Source organism: Mirounga leonina, unplaced genomic scaffold (assembly GCF_011800145.1).
Source record: "Mirounga leonina isolate KUSES-001 unplaced genomic scaffold, KU_Mleo_1.0 Mir_168, whole genome shotgun sequence".
NCBI lineage: Eukaryota > Metazoa > Chordata > Mammalia > Carnivora > Phocidae > Mirounga > Mirounga leonina.
Window position 1 is genome coordinate 36,816,711 of NW_023270426.1, and position 19,599 is coordinate 36,836,309.

The 19,599-nt window shown below is 37.8% G+C and overlaps 1 protein-coding gene across 1 annotated transcript in view; it reads left to right on the top strand.

Annotated features, from left to right (window-relative positions):
- Nucleotides 1-19,343, top strand: part of ZSWIM6 (zinc finger SWIM-type containing 6) — a 198,378-nt gene extending 179,035 nt beyond the window's left edge. Inside the window, exons 9-15 of the mRNA XM_035014498.1 lie at nucleotides 3,395-3,541; nucleotides 5,014-5,274; nucleotides 9,145-9,280; nucleotides 12,256-12,413; nucleotides 13,053-13,216; nucleotides 14,896-14,977; nucleotides 16,613-19,343. Of these exons, the coding sequence (XP_034870389.1) occupies nucleotides 3,395-3,541; nucleotides 5,014-5,274; nucleotides 9,145-9,280; nucleotides 12,256-12,413; nucleotides 13,053-13,216; nucleotides 14,896-14,977; nucleotides 16,613-17,475 (1,811 nt within the window). The 3' untranslated portion in view covers nucleotides 17,476-19,343. The remainder of the gene's footprint in view (nucleotides 1-3,394; nucleotides 3,542-5,013; nucleotides 5,275-9,144; nucleotides 9,281-12,255; nucleotides 12,414-13,052; nucleotides 13,217-14,895; nucleotides 14,978-16,612) is intronic.
- Nucleotides 19,344-19,599: the final 256 nt, after the last annotated feature.

The following is a 19,599-nucleotide window of genomic DNA, read 5'->3' on the forward strand; positions in this document are numbered from 1 at the left end:
TATTTCTTGGGTTAGTTAATTTTTTTAGGGGATAGTTTTTTTTTTTTATTGTTCAAGTAATTATTTAGTGTGTCTGAATTATTGAAAATGCCAGTTAACCAACTATCTTATTTTGTGAAAGTGTGTTTTAATTCTAACAGTGAGGGGTCTGGGGCCAGACTGTCTATGTTTGAATCCTAGCCATAGGTCCCAGCTGGGAGACCTTAGGCAGTGACTGGAAATTTGTGATTTAGATTCCTCATCTGTGGAATGGGGCTCAGTAGAAGACCTGTCTCTTAAGAGTTGTTGAGAAAATTAAACTAGTTAATCCCTATAAAGCTCTTAAAAGAGCTGGCACAGTGTGTAAGCACTCTAAAACTTTTTACCTGTAACAGTTTGTACTTCAGGACATGGTATTTATTTTAAGTGATCAAAACTCCTGGATTTTTTAAATTCTGTAAATAACATTTGATGAGCTGCCTAACTGACAACACATTTTAATTTAACTTCACTTCATCTTAGTTCACTATTAATCTTTTAAATTTTAAATAAGTATTACTGAGTAATAGCAATTGCGGAGAGTTTTATTACACGCATAAGGCCCTGACCAGAAAAAATGTATATATGCTTTTTCTGATTGATCGATGCATTTCTTGTTCCTCCTATAGATATAAACCTTTTTATGTTTCTTTGATTAGGTTTGTTTTTTCACTCTGGAGTTTTATTGCTTATTCAGAGAGATACTTTTAGTTGCTGGGGGATTTTTTGAGTCATGTTTTTGTTTTTAATCCTTCTGTGATTATACACACACCAAGGATACAGCTAAAATTTATCAAAAGTTGTTGAAATAAGCTGAAGGTTAAAGTGAGCTTTTGTTATAACTTTTAATACCATCTATATCAGACTTATTATAAATGTTAACTAACATTATCATATGTACGATGACAGAAAATTTTTTAGAGTTAAAATTTGGACCAAAAAAGGGGAGCTTAAATGGAATTGGAATGTAATATCCCTGGTGATCACTATTTTGTCCATTTCTTCATGTTCTTCATAACATAACTGATTTCCATATGTTTGCAATATATCTTGCTTGGACCTTTGGAAAATTTTTCTGAAATACCCCCTCCTCCCAAATATAAACAGTCTATAGCCAGAAGATACCTACTTCTGGAAACTATGAAGGATAGTAATATCCAGGCTAAGAGAGAGTGAGGTATTTTTTATACTGTAAAATTAAAGCTAGGTCATGATGATTATTAGATTAAAAAATCATATTACAAACTTTTCTTAGGAATGTTTAAAATAAATTTAATAAAAATGTTGCAATATCTAAGAAATGAAAAGTGTAAAAATGTTTGTTTAGGTAAGTTAGAATATATGTTAAGTTAGCCTCCTTTGTCTTTGCAACCACTCTTGGACCCATTTCTCTTTTATCTTGTGAGCAATGAAAACTTATTTCAGACTATTCTTAAGTATTACTGTGATTGCATCTCTATACCTGTATCTTTCCCTCCCCTTTTTTGTCCATATTTAAAGAATAGGTTTTTCATAGCTGTTATAATTCCAGATTTTCATGACATTTATTTGTTATGTGGTCAAGATTAGGAAATATATGCCTTATACATTTTCAGTACTATTTGGCATTGTATGTCAGGTTTTGTTATTGTTAACTGAGATATAATTGACATAAAATCATATTAGTTCAGGTATACGGTATAATGATTCGGTATTTATATATTTCAAAATGATCACCACAGTAAGTTTAGTTAATATCTGTCACCATATATAGTTACACAATTTTTTTCTTGTGACAAGAACTTTTAAGATTTACTCTTAGCAACTTTCAAATATGTAACACAGTATTAACTATAGCTGTCATGCTATACATTACATTGCCATGATTTGTTCATTGTATAAGTGCAAGTTTGTACCTTTTCCCCTTTGACTCCTTTCACTCATATCCACCCCTGCCTCTGGCAACTACCAGTCTGTTCTCTGTATCTAGGAGCTTGGGTTTTTTTTTTTAATTCCACATATAAGAGAGATCATATGGTATTTGTCATTCTCTTAGTTCATGTAGGTTCTTAATTCTGAAAAAAAATTGTACTCCTTTTTAAAAATTCATTTCCCTCATTTCCGTGTTGTTTTCACTAATTTTTGTGTGGAAAGAAAATAGAGGAAATACTTTATAAAATTTTCTCTCTCGTTTCCATCACTTGGTAATAGATTTATCTGTGTAAGTACAACACTTCCTTTCACCACACACACACACACACACACACGGCCCCTCCTCCCCCCATCAAACATATATATTTTGTTGTTCTGAGAGTAATACTCATGTTCCTTTTTTCATACTGGTTATGTGTATGAAAGCCAGTGACAGAAACCAAAGGGAAAGACCCTTTCAAGGAATATAGGACCCAGCTTCTATAAATTTTAATACCTTGTGCCAGGCCATTCTTTATTTTTAATGTACTGATAGTTGATAGTCCAAAACCGGAAGACTTCTAAAGGAATACTGGATTCATGGAATGTTTCTTTAGCTATTTGTAAAAAGCCAGTTTTTGTCTTGGATACTTTATGTTGTATATAGATTTCATTATATTTTCCTTTAAGAAGGAGCTATTGTTAGTAAACATTTGGATGTAAAATACTGCATTCTTTACAACAAGGAACATATCTTAAAATATTTACAGCTTTTTTCTCAGGATTCTGTAATTTAACATAAGAACTTGAAAAGTGCTACCATTCTGTGAAGAAAATGAAAAGGATACATTTCATCTAAATTATATGTTACCTTCTGTCTGCTATAGTTCCCCTTAAATGCTATAGGCCCTCCCTTAAATGGCATACAGATCCATGATAATGAGGCCTTCCATAGGTGCAAGGGGAGTAGTTTAATGATCTCCATAGGGGAGTCCAGGTTGGACCCAGGTTACCACCGCTCTCTAATCTCCAGTGTAGATGACCCAGTGAACATTGACTCTGAGGGTATCTTCTTAATATAGTTAGCCAGTGATCATTCCAGGGGGACTTCATAGTCTTCTCTAATGCCACTCTTGGGGAAGTGAGGGGAGTTGTTCCTCGCTTCTCAGATGAAAATTTGGAACTCATTTGTCCTCATACAACATCATTTAATAGTATAAGTAATAATGTTCACCCAGTACCTTGGACACACGAGTTGACGTTTGGGGGCTGTCCTGGAAAGTTGGCACCATTTATACTGATTTACAGATAGACTTTATGAACACAAAATATTTAACATGTTGGGAATTATGTGTACCTTTGTTTTTTTCATTAAAGAGGAATTGCCAATTGAATTCAGTACTAATTCGTTAGGATGCCACTATTAAGTGGTAAAGCCTCTCTTCCTCTACTTGTTTCCATCTCTCAATTCCCTTTTCTTACACAGAGCTACCCCATAAAAGCATCACCTCGATAACCAATCTTGAGGGCTGGGTTGGACACCCCCTGGACCCCGTGGGAACTCTTTTCAGCAGCCTCATGGAAGCTTGCCGAATCGAGGATGAAAACTTCTCTGGGTTCTCCGATTTTACAGGTAACACTGGTGGCATTCTCTCATGTGCTTTTCTCCCTTAAGCTCTGAGTGGCATTGGTCATTGTTTTTGTCACAGTTTGTTTTATGAATCCATAGGGCTTAATAGTACTTACAGTGAGCAGGGGAGCAAGGAAAGCGTGCTTTTGTGGAAGCCTTTACAAACTGGGAACAGTCTTAGAATCGACAGTTGGCAGCATGTTTAAGAACCTTAAAGATACTGGGCGCCTGGGTGGCTCAGTCAATTAAGCGTCTGCCTTCGGCTCAAGTCATCATCCCAGGGTCCTGGGATGGAGCCCTGCATTGGGCTCCCTGCTCAGCGGGGGAGTCTGCTTTTCTCTCTACGGGGAGTCTGCTTTTCTCTCTACCCTCCGCCCTGCTCATGCTCTCTCTCTATCTCACTCTCTCTCTCCCAAATAAATAAAAAATCTCTAAGAACCTTAAAGATACTTATTTTCTTCTAGCCAGTGATTCTGCATCTAAGAATTTATCTGCATTTATGACTGTTTTTCAGCATCATGATTTAAAATAAAGATGTGTATCATAGCATTTAAAACTAGAAATTTGCCTGCATTAGAAGTTTCTTGTCACCTAAATGGGTTGTAGTCTACTTTAAGAGAAGTATCTAATGTCATTAGATACATACAAAAGTGTTTTACATCACACATTCCTGTAAAGCAGTGTTTTGAAATTTCTCGCTGCCTCTTGAGACTTAAGCATCATCCCTAAAATGACTGCCCATGGGCTGTGGATGGAGGTGTGGGAGGCAGGAAGGGTTGTCCCTCGGCTGCTGTCATGCCTGGGTGAACTCAGAGGATTAATTATATTGCACCTCCATAATTTCTCCTGTGGTGTTTGCCTTTCATGGGTTATGGGTGCCCCAAACTCTATCAAGACTGTGGAAAGTGTGACTCTGACTTCCCTTTCCTTGGGAGTTTGCTGGTTAAACTTTGTTAACATTTCTAAGGGAAATACTTTAACAGAGATAAGAGAATGCTCAAAGAATCATTCCTCTTTTGGTAACTGATGACTCTTTGGTAAGAGAAAGGACCTTGAAATTGGATTATGAATGTTGTGTTCTCTCCCTTTCTCATTAAATTTCAACATTGTGATAACAGTTTGGAAACTTTTTTTTTAATGCCATGCTTTAAAGACTTGGTACCTATGGTAGTCATGTAATTTTGCTCTTGTTTAAAGTCTTTTTTCACTCTTAAGTATTCTTACGATGTCTTCTTAGAAGATTTGTAGGGGTTTTTTGGTGATTCATTTTCACTGGGAGAAAAATGTTTGTAAATTCATTCCCCCAAAACACACATATCTGGTCATTCATGGTCATGTTTTAAAAGATCCTAGAAAATCATTATATAGTTCTCAAATAATTCATTTTTCAGTACTGGGTAAAAGAAATACTCACACCTTATCAGTACAGGCCAAAGTAGTATCTGAACTCTGATTTCGTTTGTGACATTTTACAGAGAATATGGGACAGTGCAAGTCTCTGGAATATCAACATCTACCTGCACACAAATTCTTAGAAGAAGGGGAATCCTATTTAACACTAGCTGTGGAAGTAGCCCTGATAGGGCTGGGACAGCAGCGTATCATGCCTGATGGGCTATACACACAAGAGAAGGTTTGCCGGAATGAGGAGCAGCTCATTTCCAAGCTTCAGGAAATTGAATTGGATGACACACTGGTGAAAATTTTTCGCAAGCAAGCAGTCTTCCTATTAGAAGGTAGTGTGATAAAGAAGTTTTCCACTTGTTTTGCCAATTTTATTGAGGCCCTAAGCTTTCTTTATGTTGGGAGTATTGCTTGAATGCGTTCAGTATGGTAGTTATTCTGATTGGTATGGTCATAGGAATGTTTACTATCCAAAAAGTAGTACCACTCAATCAAAAAGTATAGATGTTCAGATGTGTGTCGTTTGATTTAAGTAGTCGTGTAAGATAGCCTGTTAGAAATGAGCCCCATTGAATGTCACAAACTTTGAAAAGGACTGTTGTTATTTTGTCTGTGCTATTACTGAGATAAATGCAAGTTTGATATTTAGTGAGTTATCGCTGGTAGCCATGTACCTATTTGCTTGATCAATTAAATAATGAAATGGAAATTCGTTGGCATTCCTCTGAATTATTATTATGGCTGTTACATGACATCTGGGTTTTGAGTATGTCATTTGCACATGTTAGCAAAGGACTGGAGGCTGCAGGAATGAATTTCCACTGTGCTAATTATTTCAGAGAACTCATTAGGCATAGATTCACCAAGTTTAAAGTTTCATGGACTCTCTAAGGCAAAGTCTAATTTTCTTCCTTTTATAAGGTCAAGAGCTGAATGGCCTAAGAAATTTTGGTTGGCATTATTTTTAAAAAGTGTTTTGTTTTGTTTTGTGTTTTGTTTTTGTTTTTTTTTCTGGAAAAGAGTAAGTGTAATGAGTGTAATAGCCTAATCTTTTACGCAAATTTAGGTGATGCCTAATTGGTAAAATTGCTTCTATCTCTTCAGTACGTGGGTGGTATTATTGTGGGATTCTCTGTGATTGATAGGGTAATAAAGTGTGGTGTGTTCGTCTTATATTCAGAACTGCTGCAATACGGGGAAGGGGCTTAGAGAAAATAACATTTCACAACCTCTTTTATTTGTCCAAAGCTAAAGATCTCTTTGAAAGAAAATATTTTCATCAAATATATTACACATTTGTATGTTTTAGAAGTGCATTTTAAAGGGAAAATGTTATTTAAAAAATAAAATTAAAGGGAAAATGTTCTTAATATCATGTTTAATTTTGGTAAAATTCCTGATATTAATTTTTTGAAGCCCTCACCTTAACGTTTTTTTTCCTTCTAAAGATAAAAAAAGCCTGTCTTGGCAAATTTCAAGTGATCTTCATTCTTCCATTACTGTTTTGTTTTGGTTTCCTCCTATATAATTCCTTTTGATATAAGCAGTATCATTAGCCACAAACTCTTACTGCTCTCACTGGCTCTTAGTAACCAACGTTTGATTGCCATTATACTGAAGGACAGAAAGAGTATGTGTGTTTTTCAGAGTTGATAGTGTCTGATACCTGTTTATCATTTGCCTTTTTGGCTGTCTCCATGTTCATTACTCATGAATATTTTAAAACTTTTTCTTAGTTTTTGACTAGTGCATCTCTCCCCGTTAAACTTTTTTTTTTTTTTTTTTTTTTTTAAACTGTGCCTGATATGGAGTGCTTTTTGACTCATCACAGCCTCTTTTCCTTTCCTGGTCCTGCTAGGGCTGTAGAAAGTGGGTAGTGCAGGACAGGAAGCAGTCCAAAGGGAAGCCGAGGGACCGTTTCTATAAACTCCCGAAAATAAGCACTCCGTGATTGAGTTCACAACACTGGGGCACCAAGTTCTTCATGTATTTACACTCTGGAAATTTCAGGGGCAAAGTAGTTAGCAGACACTAACTATTCTGAAATAAAAGATGCTAACTTTTTCTGAAAAAGAAAAAGCAGTAACCCTGTATTGTTGCTGTGTGTTAATCACTTTTGACCACAATACAATACTGGCATATTGGATCAATTGGTATATTGGTAAAGCATTTCTGGGAGTTCAGGGATTACAGTCATTATTAATCCGTAAATAATTCTGTGATGCCTGACTGAATATTTTTCTTGTTGGGAGGTGTCATAACATTAAGTGTTGATTATGCATCCTGGAGTTTTTTGTTTGTTTGTTTTTGCATAGCATGAAAAGGTAACTTGATGATTTAAGGGAAACACTGAAAGGAAATGGAGGAGAAATGAAGAAAATGGATAATCTACAAATTTGCTATAATGAGAACTTCAGTAAAATAAGAGTGTTTTAGTCTGCCCAGGCTGCCATAACAAAATACTTGCAGAGTAGGTGGCTTAAGCAATAGAAATTTCTCACAGTTCTGGAGGCTGGGAAGTCCAAGGTCAAAGTGCTTGTCAGTTAAATTTCTGGTGAGCCCTCTCTTCCTGTCTTATAAATGTCTGTCTTCTCCTTGTGCCCTCACAAGGCAAAGGGGGGGAGAGAGCAAGAGAGCTCTCTGATGTCTGTTCTTATAAGGACACTAATCCTGTTGGATCAGGGCCACACCCTGTGAACTCATTTCACCTTCACTACCTCTGTGTAAAGGCCCTATCTCCAAGTACGGTCACACTGGTAGTTGGGGCTTCAGCATTTGAATTGGGGTGGGGAATATAAACATTCAGTCCATGATGATGATAATTTAAAAATTTGGCTAAAGGCAGAACTATGATGCTATATCAACTTTTGAAGACTTTGGGTCACTAAAACATTTTTAAATGTCTTAAAGATAGAAAGGGTAATAGATTTGGTAAAATTAGAAACATAGGATGGATTTTAGTTTGCCTAGGTAAATAAGATTTTATGAAAATACGATTTTCAAAGTACTTAAATAATGAGCAATTAAAAATACTAAACAAAAAATAAAATAATGAAATGTTAAAATAATCTCTGTTGAAATGATGTAGACTGTATTGTGCTCCTACCCAGTGCCCAGTTCAGTAACTCCTCTCACCATTTCTTCTGAACTGCCATTTCTTGCATTCTAAACTCTTCGCCAGACTGATTTTTCTCATGGAAAACAAATGTATTATGTCCTTTGAGCAGCAGTGTCATGGTTCATAATTCTAGAAATCGTGAAACAGATGTTACCCAAAGGTGACATGGAAACTAATTTATTAAACACTTTACAGGAACTAAACCTCAAAGTACCTAAGTGGAAAGTAGTTGAACTAACCACTGTGGTTTCCTTTCAAAATTTATTTTAAAATTCGGTATCGCCTTTCTTAGGGGCAGCATTCAGAGAGCACACAGGGGAAGTTAGCTCTGCCACCATTCCCATCATAACTTACTAAGAAATGAATTTTGACAGCTTAAATGTAATTTTGCTTTTGAAATTGGTCTTTTAGAGCCCCCAAAGTGGTAGATTTCCAGTTACTTTAATTTTTTTTTCTTTTGCCTATGGTGAGTATCAAATGGGTTACTAACTATTCTTTTATTATGAATCACTTTCTGAGAATTAATATCTATTTCTGCTTATTAGAAGCAACAGTGTTTAAAGTCTTCGTATTGGGATTTGTGGTTTAGATGCCTCCCGTGAGGCAGAGTACTCTTTTCTGGAAACCTGGCTTGTCTGTGCCCATAAGACTGATTGAGTCCAGGGGCAGATTCCAAAGTTAAGCCGCAGAGTCATCTGTGCATTTGAAAATCTGGATGCTCAGATGTTAAACATTGAGAATGTTTTTTGAATTCAGTGAGATGTTGTGCTTTGGAGGGTTTCTTTCTCTGAAGCAGTTACAATATGAAAAAGCTCTGCCCCCTAGTTCTGTGATTCTCATTTTAGCTGTGGTACAGTTAGTTGGGGGACTGTTCTGAAGTGAATTCAATATTGGCTACTATACCCTGTAAAATCATTTTTGACTAAGAATTGTATTTCTTTCTACTATGTCACTTTGATTACATTCTGAACTAGATTAGCTTGTATATGTTATAACTTTACATAAAAATTTTAAAAAATATACTTTACAAGAAGTCTTAGTTCCTTTTTTAGGAATGTAAAATGTGTATGCTCTCTTCCCACAGCCGGACCATATAGTGGTTTAGGCGAAATAATCCATCGGGAGAGCGTTCCAATGCACACATTTGCCAAGTATCTCTTCACCTCTCTCCTACCTCATGATGCTGAATTGGCATACAAAATTGCACTGAGAGCGATGCGGTACGTATTCACAGCCCGGCTGGGCAGAGGCGATCCAGATTCCCCACGGGGAAGAATGGCTGTTCACTGACTTCTCATTCATTCATATTTCTTGTAGGCAGCAGAAAAGCTAAAGAAACTATTTATGCTTCTTGGATTGTTATAGTGGTGGTTTGTTTGTTGGTTTGCTTGGCTTTTGTTTTACAGTAAGGGAAGAATTGTATCCTAGACTGCTTCGTACTTGTGCTCTTGGTGGCTTTTTCCTTATTTCTCTTGAAGCTAGAATTTGGGAATTAGAGAACAATTTTAGGCCAAGTTTAATCATAAGGGAGCACCGATTGAAACCTTCCTAAATAGTTGGTTGTTTGAAAAAATTAGATTTTTGAAGCAGTGGTAAATAATAAGTATACTTGCCTGAATGTAATAACTGAGGGAGCCGTTCACACCTGCTTTAATCCCACATTCCATCATTAGTGCGGGAAGGCCTTAGGATCACCAAAACACCTTTGTGCTCAACTGGAGGATGAGGGAAGATGGGGCCTGCGGCTAGGGTTGAAGGCATCACTGTTAGGCATCTTCCAGGACCTGCTCTCCGCACTCTGACTGCTTCCAGCCCCTCCTTTACAATAATAATAATAATCAGAAAATGTTGTTCTCTGCCACTGACCTTTCTATTTTCACTTTCCTTTTTAAAGTCTATTCACCAAATATTTTTATCATGAATTTGTCTAGGTATTTTTTAATGAATTCAGGATTGTATTTTTTAATCTTATATGTTGCCTATTAAACCTTAAGGACCTGAAAGTCATATCCACCTTTCTTAAAACATGAGATTTTTTTCTTTTTTAAAAAATTAAAACACTCCTATGTGAAAGTGCAGATTAGACCCAGTTATAGTCACCAAAGACAAACCATGTACACACCCAAGAGCTTGAGGTGTTAGAGAATACTTTGATCCCATAGAGTCTTTTCACCAGAGATTCTCTGTCTGCAACCAGTGTAGTGGATTCAAAAGAAATTCTTGTTTGTATGAGGGTAGTTTATGTCTTTCAGGGGGCCTCTTTTCTGTGCAGTGAGTGAGTGGGTGGGGGTGTGTGTGCGTGTGTGTACGTACGTACCTATGTGTGTGTCAGTGTGTATGAGGCTGACATCCTTTAACTTGGCATTCTTCCCTTGGCACCATGAAATCTCATTAACCTATCAGAGAAACCTTGGGAAATTCTCATCTGTTTTTAAAAATACCCCCAAATAAATTAATAACTAACATAAGTAAAAATAATGAAATTATTTTCATTATATTTAGTGGGTGCCCCACACCCACTAAATTACTTTATGCCCCTTGGTTTGTATTTTAGGGCACAGTTTTGTAAGTAAGTGCCTATTCCCATTTTCGGAAGCTGAAATAGAAGTTGTCAGACAAAGACAGATACTCAGCTCTATACTTCTTAAATCTTAAGAATTTGCTCCTGTTGTAAAGAGAAGAATGCTAATGTTTTGGTGCCCCCAAATGCTATTGCTATGACCACTGTAAAGTTGAAGGGTAAAAGGTGATAAGGTTTCTCTGTGATTCTGGCTTATGGGAAGGTATCTGTGAGGTGGAAAGGCTTGCTTTTCTAACACTCAGAAACTCATTTATGTTTGTCCTTGGTTGCTGCCAAGGCAGTTTGTTTATCCTAGTGGGGCACTGGGGGATTATTTTCCACCTCTTTTCTTTTCCTTGCCACTACTTCTGCTAAAGGACTGCTGTGGAAGGGAGGTAGTGTGACCTACTAGAGCATCTTAAGGCACCAGGGGAACAGGCAAGAAAAGAGACCTGTAGCTTACTTGCTTCTTAGTCTTTCTGGAAGTGGGGGAAGGGTGAGGGAGCTGGAAAAGGGTGTTTTTAGCACTCATTTTCTCATCTTTTCAGGGCTGTTGACTAGTTTCCTCTACAGCAACTCTGGAAAGATCTGCTGGTGAACACAGGAACATTCTGGGTTTTTTGAAAAGTTAAATAGCAACTCCACCAAAATTCTTATTACTTAATTGCCTACCTTGCCACCCTTTAATGCGCTAACATCTCTTTGTCCTTAGATAAAAGGAAAAGAAAGTGAGGCATTTGGCCTGCCTGAACAGTAACTGCTCTTGGGTGGGACCCCAAGGCCAGCATCACACCCTGACCTTGTTAATTCCTCTTGGTCCTTAGCTCTTACTCCCTAACACTGGTATACTTGAGTTGAGGTCAGTGTTTTGATGACTGTGAAGGAATAACTGCAGTTGTAGCTACTCTGCTAATCTCTTCGGTACTTATATTTGGAAGAGATCGCTAAGCATGTGCTCTGTTTTCAGTAATTGTTCTTTATTTGTCGACATATTCTTAATCAAAAGATAGATTGATTGAAATCAGAGATTACACTGGATTTAAGCAAGGCTGTCAAAGGACAAATACTTGGATCATTTGCATTCATCATCTCTGAGAGAATTGATACAACATATTCTAACTATAAATTCCTAATGTAATAAAGAACTAATTCTGCAGGAAGTATGAATCTATGGAAAGGAGGCCATTTTTGTTTAACTTCCCCCTTATTTTGTGTTTTAATGAGTTAGCTTATCCATTTCAGCTATCTACTGTTCCCTGACTGTTGTAATCTCAGTCTTAAATGTTCATTCACTTGCCTCTGAATTTCTGTTGACTTTTACTTTTTATTGAGTGTGATAAGATTCAAAAATTTAATAGTAGGTGAACATCAAGTTTTGTGTTTCAGATCTCTTCAGTGTTCCATTTTTGAATGATGGTAAAGAAAAGAAATCTCTTAGGTTTGAGTACTGAGCAATTAACAAGGTGTCTTTGGCATCCAGATAGCAGAGTGTAGCTGTACCAGCTCTTCCTGCACCCAGGACCTGAACAGTTTCTCCCACCATCTACCCACTCATCTGCCTTCTTACCAGATCCTGTGGCCAAGGGGATGAACAAGGAATAACTAGGAACCAACTATCTTGTCTTCTCATTACAGGTTACTAGTATTGGAATCTACTGCTCCGACGGGAGACCTCACCCGCCCACACCATATTGCATCAGTCGTTCCCAACCGGTATCCTCGTTGGTTCACTCTAAGCCACATAGAATCCCAGCAGTGTGAGCTGGCATCCACCATGCTGACTGCAGCCAAAGGTACTGGATTGTCCTGAGGCCTCATGGTTATTGTGTTAGTTTGCCTTTTTTCTTTTTTTAAAGGATTATATTTTCTGTCAAATTGCCAATCGTGGTGCCAATGTCCAGATGTAAGGGATCCTTTTCCTTAGATGTTAGCCTATGAGGTAGGATGGGTGCTGCTCACTTGAGCCTGACATTTTCCTCTTTTAATTGCATCATTAAACTTGGTGCTGGCTGAGTTTAGGTTTAGTTGCCACACCATGTAAATGGTGGTTCAGGTTCAGAAGCAGATTAAAATGTTAGGTTACATTTTTTTTTCCTCCCTGAAATATTCACCAAAAATATGTAATAGGAACTGGGAGGGCTTTTTGCTGTCTCATGTTGGTTCTGGTTAATACGTGCTTTTAGTCACTAGGGGTGTGTCTTGGTGTATCTTTTTTGTGAAACTGCGATTCATAGGCATTTCAGTAACTCTGGGACCCTTAGTTGTAGTAACATTTGTGCTATATGTGAACATTTCAGGTAAATTAACTTGTGCTTTATGTTTTGTTTTGTTTCCTTTTTTTCCTCCTGTGTGCGTGTGTGTGTGTGTGTGTGTGTGTTGTGGTTGTTTGATGTTTGGTTTGGTTTGGTTTGGTTTTCCCTTGTTTGTTGCAGGCGATGTTCGGAGGCTGGAAACAGTATTAGAATCCATCCAGAAAAACATTCACTCCTCATCCCACATCTTCAAGCTTGCCCAAGATGCATTTAAAATAGCAACTCTCATGGACAGTTTGCCAGACATCACTCTTTTGAAAGTGTCTCTGGAACTGGGCCTGCAGGTACGTGACTGGTGGTCTTTCCTGGGGCCCCAAGGACTGCTAAATAAAGGCACCATCTCAGGTTGTTTCTGTTTGGATATTTTAGTGCAGCCACATGACTCTTCAGTGCACAGAGCTGTTAGATTTCAGGAGAGCACTGTGCTTCAGAGCTGCGGTCATTCCCAGCCAAACCAGACTACTGCTTGAGGTGCAGGGACTGTACTTTTAGAAGCCCTATTTTTGTCCTTCAATAAAAAAGGTCATTTTCTGAATTATAGCCTTAACATCACTGTTTCTACTTTAGCGAATAGAGGAGATTATCTCTAGTAAGAGACTTAAGTGAAACTATCGTGTATAATAAAGAATCAGTTGTTAGGGTTAAAGTTTTAGACGAAGTATGAATTTTTATTGATGTTTGCATTTTCATAATAGATGGGCAGTTCTAGCTCCTTTTTATAACTCTGAGAATATTCGGTAAAGGAGGAGTGATTGGGCCAGGGTCCAGTTTTCACCTTTCCAGAGACCTGCTTAGATGTTTTACCAAGGACATTTTGAGTTAGTCTTACAGATAGATGTTTGCTTCCTTATAGTTTCTAAAAAAAATTACTATGTAAACCAGGGACTGAAAAGTTTATATTTTGACTTTTCTAAGGAATTCTCTTTTAACATTTGCTTTTTTTGGTAACCATTAAAAGCAGTGAAAGAAATTGTTATCTAATTACCTTAAGTATGGGGAATAGAATGCCCTGAATAGATGATTAATCTGTTTTTTTAGTTATGGATTCTCCTTATGATGATTAATAAAGTTTAAGGATTAGATTACAGGAAAGTACACTTACCCTATATAGTACTATACAAGCAGAGAGTATAGGGGATTGCATTTAAGCTATACAATGACATTTTAGAAGTCTCTTTTTAAAAATAAATTGATGCTAGTTGGCTTATTCTTATCATTTGCCTCATAGGCAGAAAGACCCATTAACGAACTTTCTGGTTATTTGGAATTCTGGCAGGTTTTTTTTGATAAATGGCAGATTACTGAGAACTTAGTCCCTGCCTTATTCTCTCTAGGACCCAAGAAGGAATCCCACAACACCTTTCTGAGGCTTTAGGCATGTCATGTCCCAGATGTTCTGAATGGGGGAAGCAGCAAGAGATGAAAAACAAAATCAGATGACTAATGATGCCAAAAATGATTTCTTTCCGTAGACCTGGGGTTATCTTCATGATCACCAGGAAAAACAGCAACCAGAGATTGAAGGGATAATTAAAATGATTATTCTAAAATACCTCTTTGCCAACTGAGGATTCCTAGTCAGAATTCGTTCATGAGAAGCCTCAAAAATCTAGACCATGGAATTTGTTAAAGCTGAGGAGGAGAAGAGGGCATGGACTGCGCTTAATGTTGCAGTCTAGCTCTCTCATTTTGCAGATGAGAAAAGTGATTAATTGAGCAACTTGCCCAGGATGCTGCATCTGGTCAGTCAGCCCACCTGGAGTAGAATGTGGGCCTTCTGTCTCCTAGGCTGGGGAGCCATGAACGAATTCAAATTGATATGCAGAACTTGGCTCTAAATATGGCTCTCCATCCTTCTGGTAGCAGGGAATATTCCTAGTAGTTTATGCCTTGGGATGAATTGTTTCCTTTTCCATTGATGTAGATTAATCTTACGAAACATTTTGTTATCCTGTCTTTATAGGTTATGCGAATGACACTGTCAACCTTAAATTGGCGACGGCGGGAGATGGTGAGGTGGCTGGTAACGTGTGCTACTGAAGTGGGTAGGTAAACTCTGGAGTGGGAGCTTTCCCAGGGACCTCATGGTCGGATTTAACTCGTCATTTACAAATACAAAAATGTTTTCGGTCTTTTACCTTGAATTCTCCAAGGCTCCTTGCTCCTCCTAGCAACCTACAGGGTCTTCCCTAGCCCCTGCCTTCAACCTTTAGTTATACACACTCACATTGTTCTTCTTCCAAAAGATCACATTTGTGGGATTTCAGACTCTTTTAAAATTAAGTCACTGAGTAAATACTTTTTTTTGCTGCTCTGTCACTCTCTTAAGGTGCTTTTGGTAACTTTTTGTGATAATCAGGTTTATAATTTTATATTAAAGAGTTCCAGAGTTAATCCTTAGTAGGTTGGAAACCACCTTTGAAACTAACTTGAGACTGTGGGTTAGTGGTTCAGTCCATTTTAGTGAAAATAATATGAAGCTATCTAGTTGTGCTGAGATTTTTCTTTATCGCCTGAGGGCATATGTCATTGTATCCAGCAGATAAATGATTACTGGGTGTGGGGTAGGTCAGCTTTCAGGTATGTGAAAGCTAGGCATAGGAAGATCCTTCTGGTTGCCCATAATCTGCATTTGGTGAGACCCGTCAACCAACTGTTTCCCCTCTCTAGCAGTAAATCGGTCCCAAAGAAAACTACATTTCCAGTAGGAATGCCAACAAACAAAGTGGTGGTTGCCTTAAATAAATGTTGGTTCAATTGTCCGTCTCCCTTCCTGTTTGCATCAAAAAAGGGTATACACTTCTTCCTGAGAGGACACTGCCTCCTCAGTTTTTAGATCCTGTAAACTCATTTTTGTTTTTTTCTTTTATTAATCTTAAATGGTTTGTTACTTTGGAAAAAGGGAAATTGGTGTTAATATAAAAATTATATTATTAAATTGTTGAAGTGATGCTTCGGTGAAGCAATACAAAGATAATACCAGTTGAAGAACTGCTGTACAACTTCCCTAACCCTGTACCAAGGTATATACCTAACTTCTCTTTGAGATTTTCGTACCTTCTCTTTAAATCACTCACAGTTAGGCTTTTCCTATTCGGCTCAGGTGTATTGGGTCTCTGCACTTAAAATGGTTCTTTTATAAAGATCTTGTCAGTTATTTCCTACATCTGAGTCATCCGTAGGTCTGCTTCTGTTGACTCTTTTCTCTTGACGATGGTGCACATTTTTCTGCTTCTTCGTGTGTCTTAAATCATTTTGTATTGTGTATACTTGAAAGTTACAAACACACATACCACATAAAAAGTCTGTATTTTGGTGAGAGTCATAGTTTCCTCTGCCTCAGATTCTGTAGTGGGGAACTGACAGGAGGCCCCAGTGAACTAGAACTCATTAGCAAAAAGCCATTTTCTGAAATGGCAAAGCAGCATAGTGCAAATACCAGCTCCCGAGGAAGTTTATTACAGGAAGTTCATGTTCCTTTCAGGCATTTCCCTGAATAACAATCTATAATGACCTTATTCTAAAAGGTTGCTCCCAGGCCCATTACCTTACAGGATCCTCTGGCCTAGCTCATGTCCTGTGCTGGTTAACCATGTAAGCACTGATTATGAGGTGGACATAAGGCAAGACCTTTGGGCAGCCTCCTCGTCAGTAATAGGGTTTCTCTGTGTTCCTTGAAGGTGTTTATGCCCTGGACAGCATCATGCAGAGCTGGTTTACCCTCTTTACTCCCACTGAGGCCACGAGTATAGTTGCGACCACCGTGATGTCCAACAGCACCATCGTCCGCCTCCACCTGGACTGCCACCAGCAGGAAAAGCTGGCCAGCAGTGCCCGGACACTTGCATTGCAGTGTGCCATGAAGGACCCTCAGAACTGTGCCCTCTCCGCGCTGACCTTGTGTGAAAAGGATCACATCGCTTTTGAGACGGCGTACCAAATTGTTCTTGACGCTGCTACAACTGGCATGAGCTACACCCAGCTCTTTACAATAGCACGGTACATGGAGCACCGCGGGTACCCCATGAGGGCCTACAAGCTGGCCACCCTGGCCATGACCCATCTCAACCTGAGCTACAATCAGGACACACACCCTGCCATTAATGACGTTTTGTGGGCCTGTGCGCTCAGCCACTCGCTTGGTAAAAATGAGCTTGCGGCTATAATACCTCTGGTGGTCAAGAGTGTCAAGTGTGCAACGGTACTGTCAGACATTTTGCGCAGATGCACTCTGACCACTCCTGGCATGGTGGGACTTCACGGAAGGAGGAACTCTGGTAAGCTCATGTCACTGGACAAGGCCCCCTTGAGGCAGCTCTTGGATGCCACAATTGGGGCCTACATCAACACGACGCACTCGCGACTCACACACATCAGTCCTCGGCATTATAGTGAGTTTATCGAGTTCCTCAGCAAGGCCCGAGAGACCTTCTTAATGGCGCATGATGGACACATCCAGTTTACACAGTTTATTGACAACCTGAAACAAATCTACAAAGGCAAAAAGAAACTGATGATGTTGGTTCGGGAGAGGTTTGGTTGATAGAACTTGTATGAATGGGGGTGGGGGGTGGGAATGGGAGGGATGGTTTGTTTTTACTTGAGCCTGCCTTTGTACCCTTTTTAACTTAAAGAACAGAGCCACACCGGTATTATATGTGTATAGTTCTATTGCGTTTGCAGACTAAATTGTCATGTTGTGAAAGTTTGTGTGTTTTTAATTTTTTCCCTTTTTCTTACTTTTTTTTCTTTCCTTTTATTTTATTATAATTTTTTTTTTTTTGGTTTTGTATGAGAGAGAGGTTAAAAAGGTTTGGTTTACACTGAGTATATGTTGTCAAGTGGCGAAAGTCCACATAGCTCTCCTGTTTTCTGTATACGTTCACAGCCTCAAAAAAAATAATTGAAATGGCTTTAAAAACCAAACAAAACACCTCCATCCTGTGATAAGTACCTCGAATGGATTCAGCTTTACTCCTTTGTAACTCATCTTTACATTTTCAGCATATTTAAACAAACCAACAAAATGAAATACTAATAGTTAAAAGGCTGACCCACGTGGCTTTGCAGTGCTGTTCGTCCAGAAGCATGGCACACGATGCTTGTGCATGTGGAAACTTAGCGACTGTCAACATACATTCTCAGGGATTTATCAAAAAAAAAAAAAAAATTAAAAAAAGAATGAGAGCATTTATTGTACTGTATATATATTATAGTATATGTCTGAATATTGAAAATATAACATTAACTAATTTATAAAAAATATTCTATGTAATGCAAAATACTTGAAGCTGCAGTAGCTTGGTTTTAAACAAAAACAAAAAAAACTGAGAGAAAACCTATCAGAAGGACTAGAAGTGCGCCTTGCTTCAGGGTTGGCTCAGGCGGTGAACTTCATGCTGGGCATCTATGCAGAGCCACCTTTTGGATTGCATGGTTGGACTGAGAGCTTATTGGGAGAGGTTATATATGTATATATATTTATACAGCTTATGTATACATATATATATGTATACACACAGACACCAGACACACACCACCACCAACAACCACTATACCACACATGCTTGTAACAGGCACTAGAATAAAGAGGGACAACAAAATACACAGCCAGAGCAGCAAGCCTTAGCATTAAGAATATACAGTATGCCGGAATTGGGGTTCGTGCCTCCTAGCCTAGGAAACTTAAAAGAAATATCCTTTTGACACAAAACGGAAAATGTTTTCCAAAACAATTGACATATGATACATTACGCCTTTGCAGTGAGCTAATAATAAGCTAACCTTTGTGCACAAATAACATTATATATATTATATATCTATTCTGCATAGGTATTTTGACTTTGTGCAGGACAGAAAGTTGTGTAGGTATGACTGTTCTACTTTTCAGTTTTCTTTCTTTTTTTTTTTAAATATATTTTATTTTCTCTAGAATTACTCAAAACAAAAGCAGCCTTCTATCTTGCCTTGTCTTAATGCTTTAAAATAACCAAACTGGAGATCTAACTACCAAACTGTTCATTATATTATTAAATACCAACTTTGGTTACAGTATAGTGTCTTTACTTTAGCTGATGGTTCTGTAACCTTGTGCTTTTTAAAGCAATTTTTATGTTTTGGTGCAAAAGTTGTCCAGTGTCTCCTGTTCCCTTCATTAGAGAACATGCTAGAGGTATGTTTGTAGGTATTTTTGTTTAGAAGAACTATTTCATGCGCTCCATTTTATTTATTATAATAGGTAAAAAGAAAAAAAAAAGGTTGTACTTCATCACCCATGTAAACATGCTCATGAAGTTGAAAGTAATTAAGATTTGATACACTGATATCAATTTATTTATGTAACTAAATCACTGTTTTATAAACTTGTTAATGATCAACAATTTTGTTTTGATTAAAATTAGTTTTTTGAAAGTTGATTCTGCCTCCTTTATGGTATATCTCGTGTTACACTTGAATTTGGTGATTGTAGGCCTGGATGTTACCACATCTCCAAGTGTTTAATACTATATTCATTCGCCTGGTAAATATTTATGTACTATTTTCTAGGCCCTGGAGATATAATGGTGAACAAAACTAGGCATTGGAGCTTACGGTCTACTTGGAGAAGACCGACATGAATCAGATGATCACAAAGATAAAATACAAGACAGAATAGCTAATTTTTCCT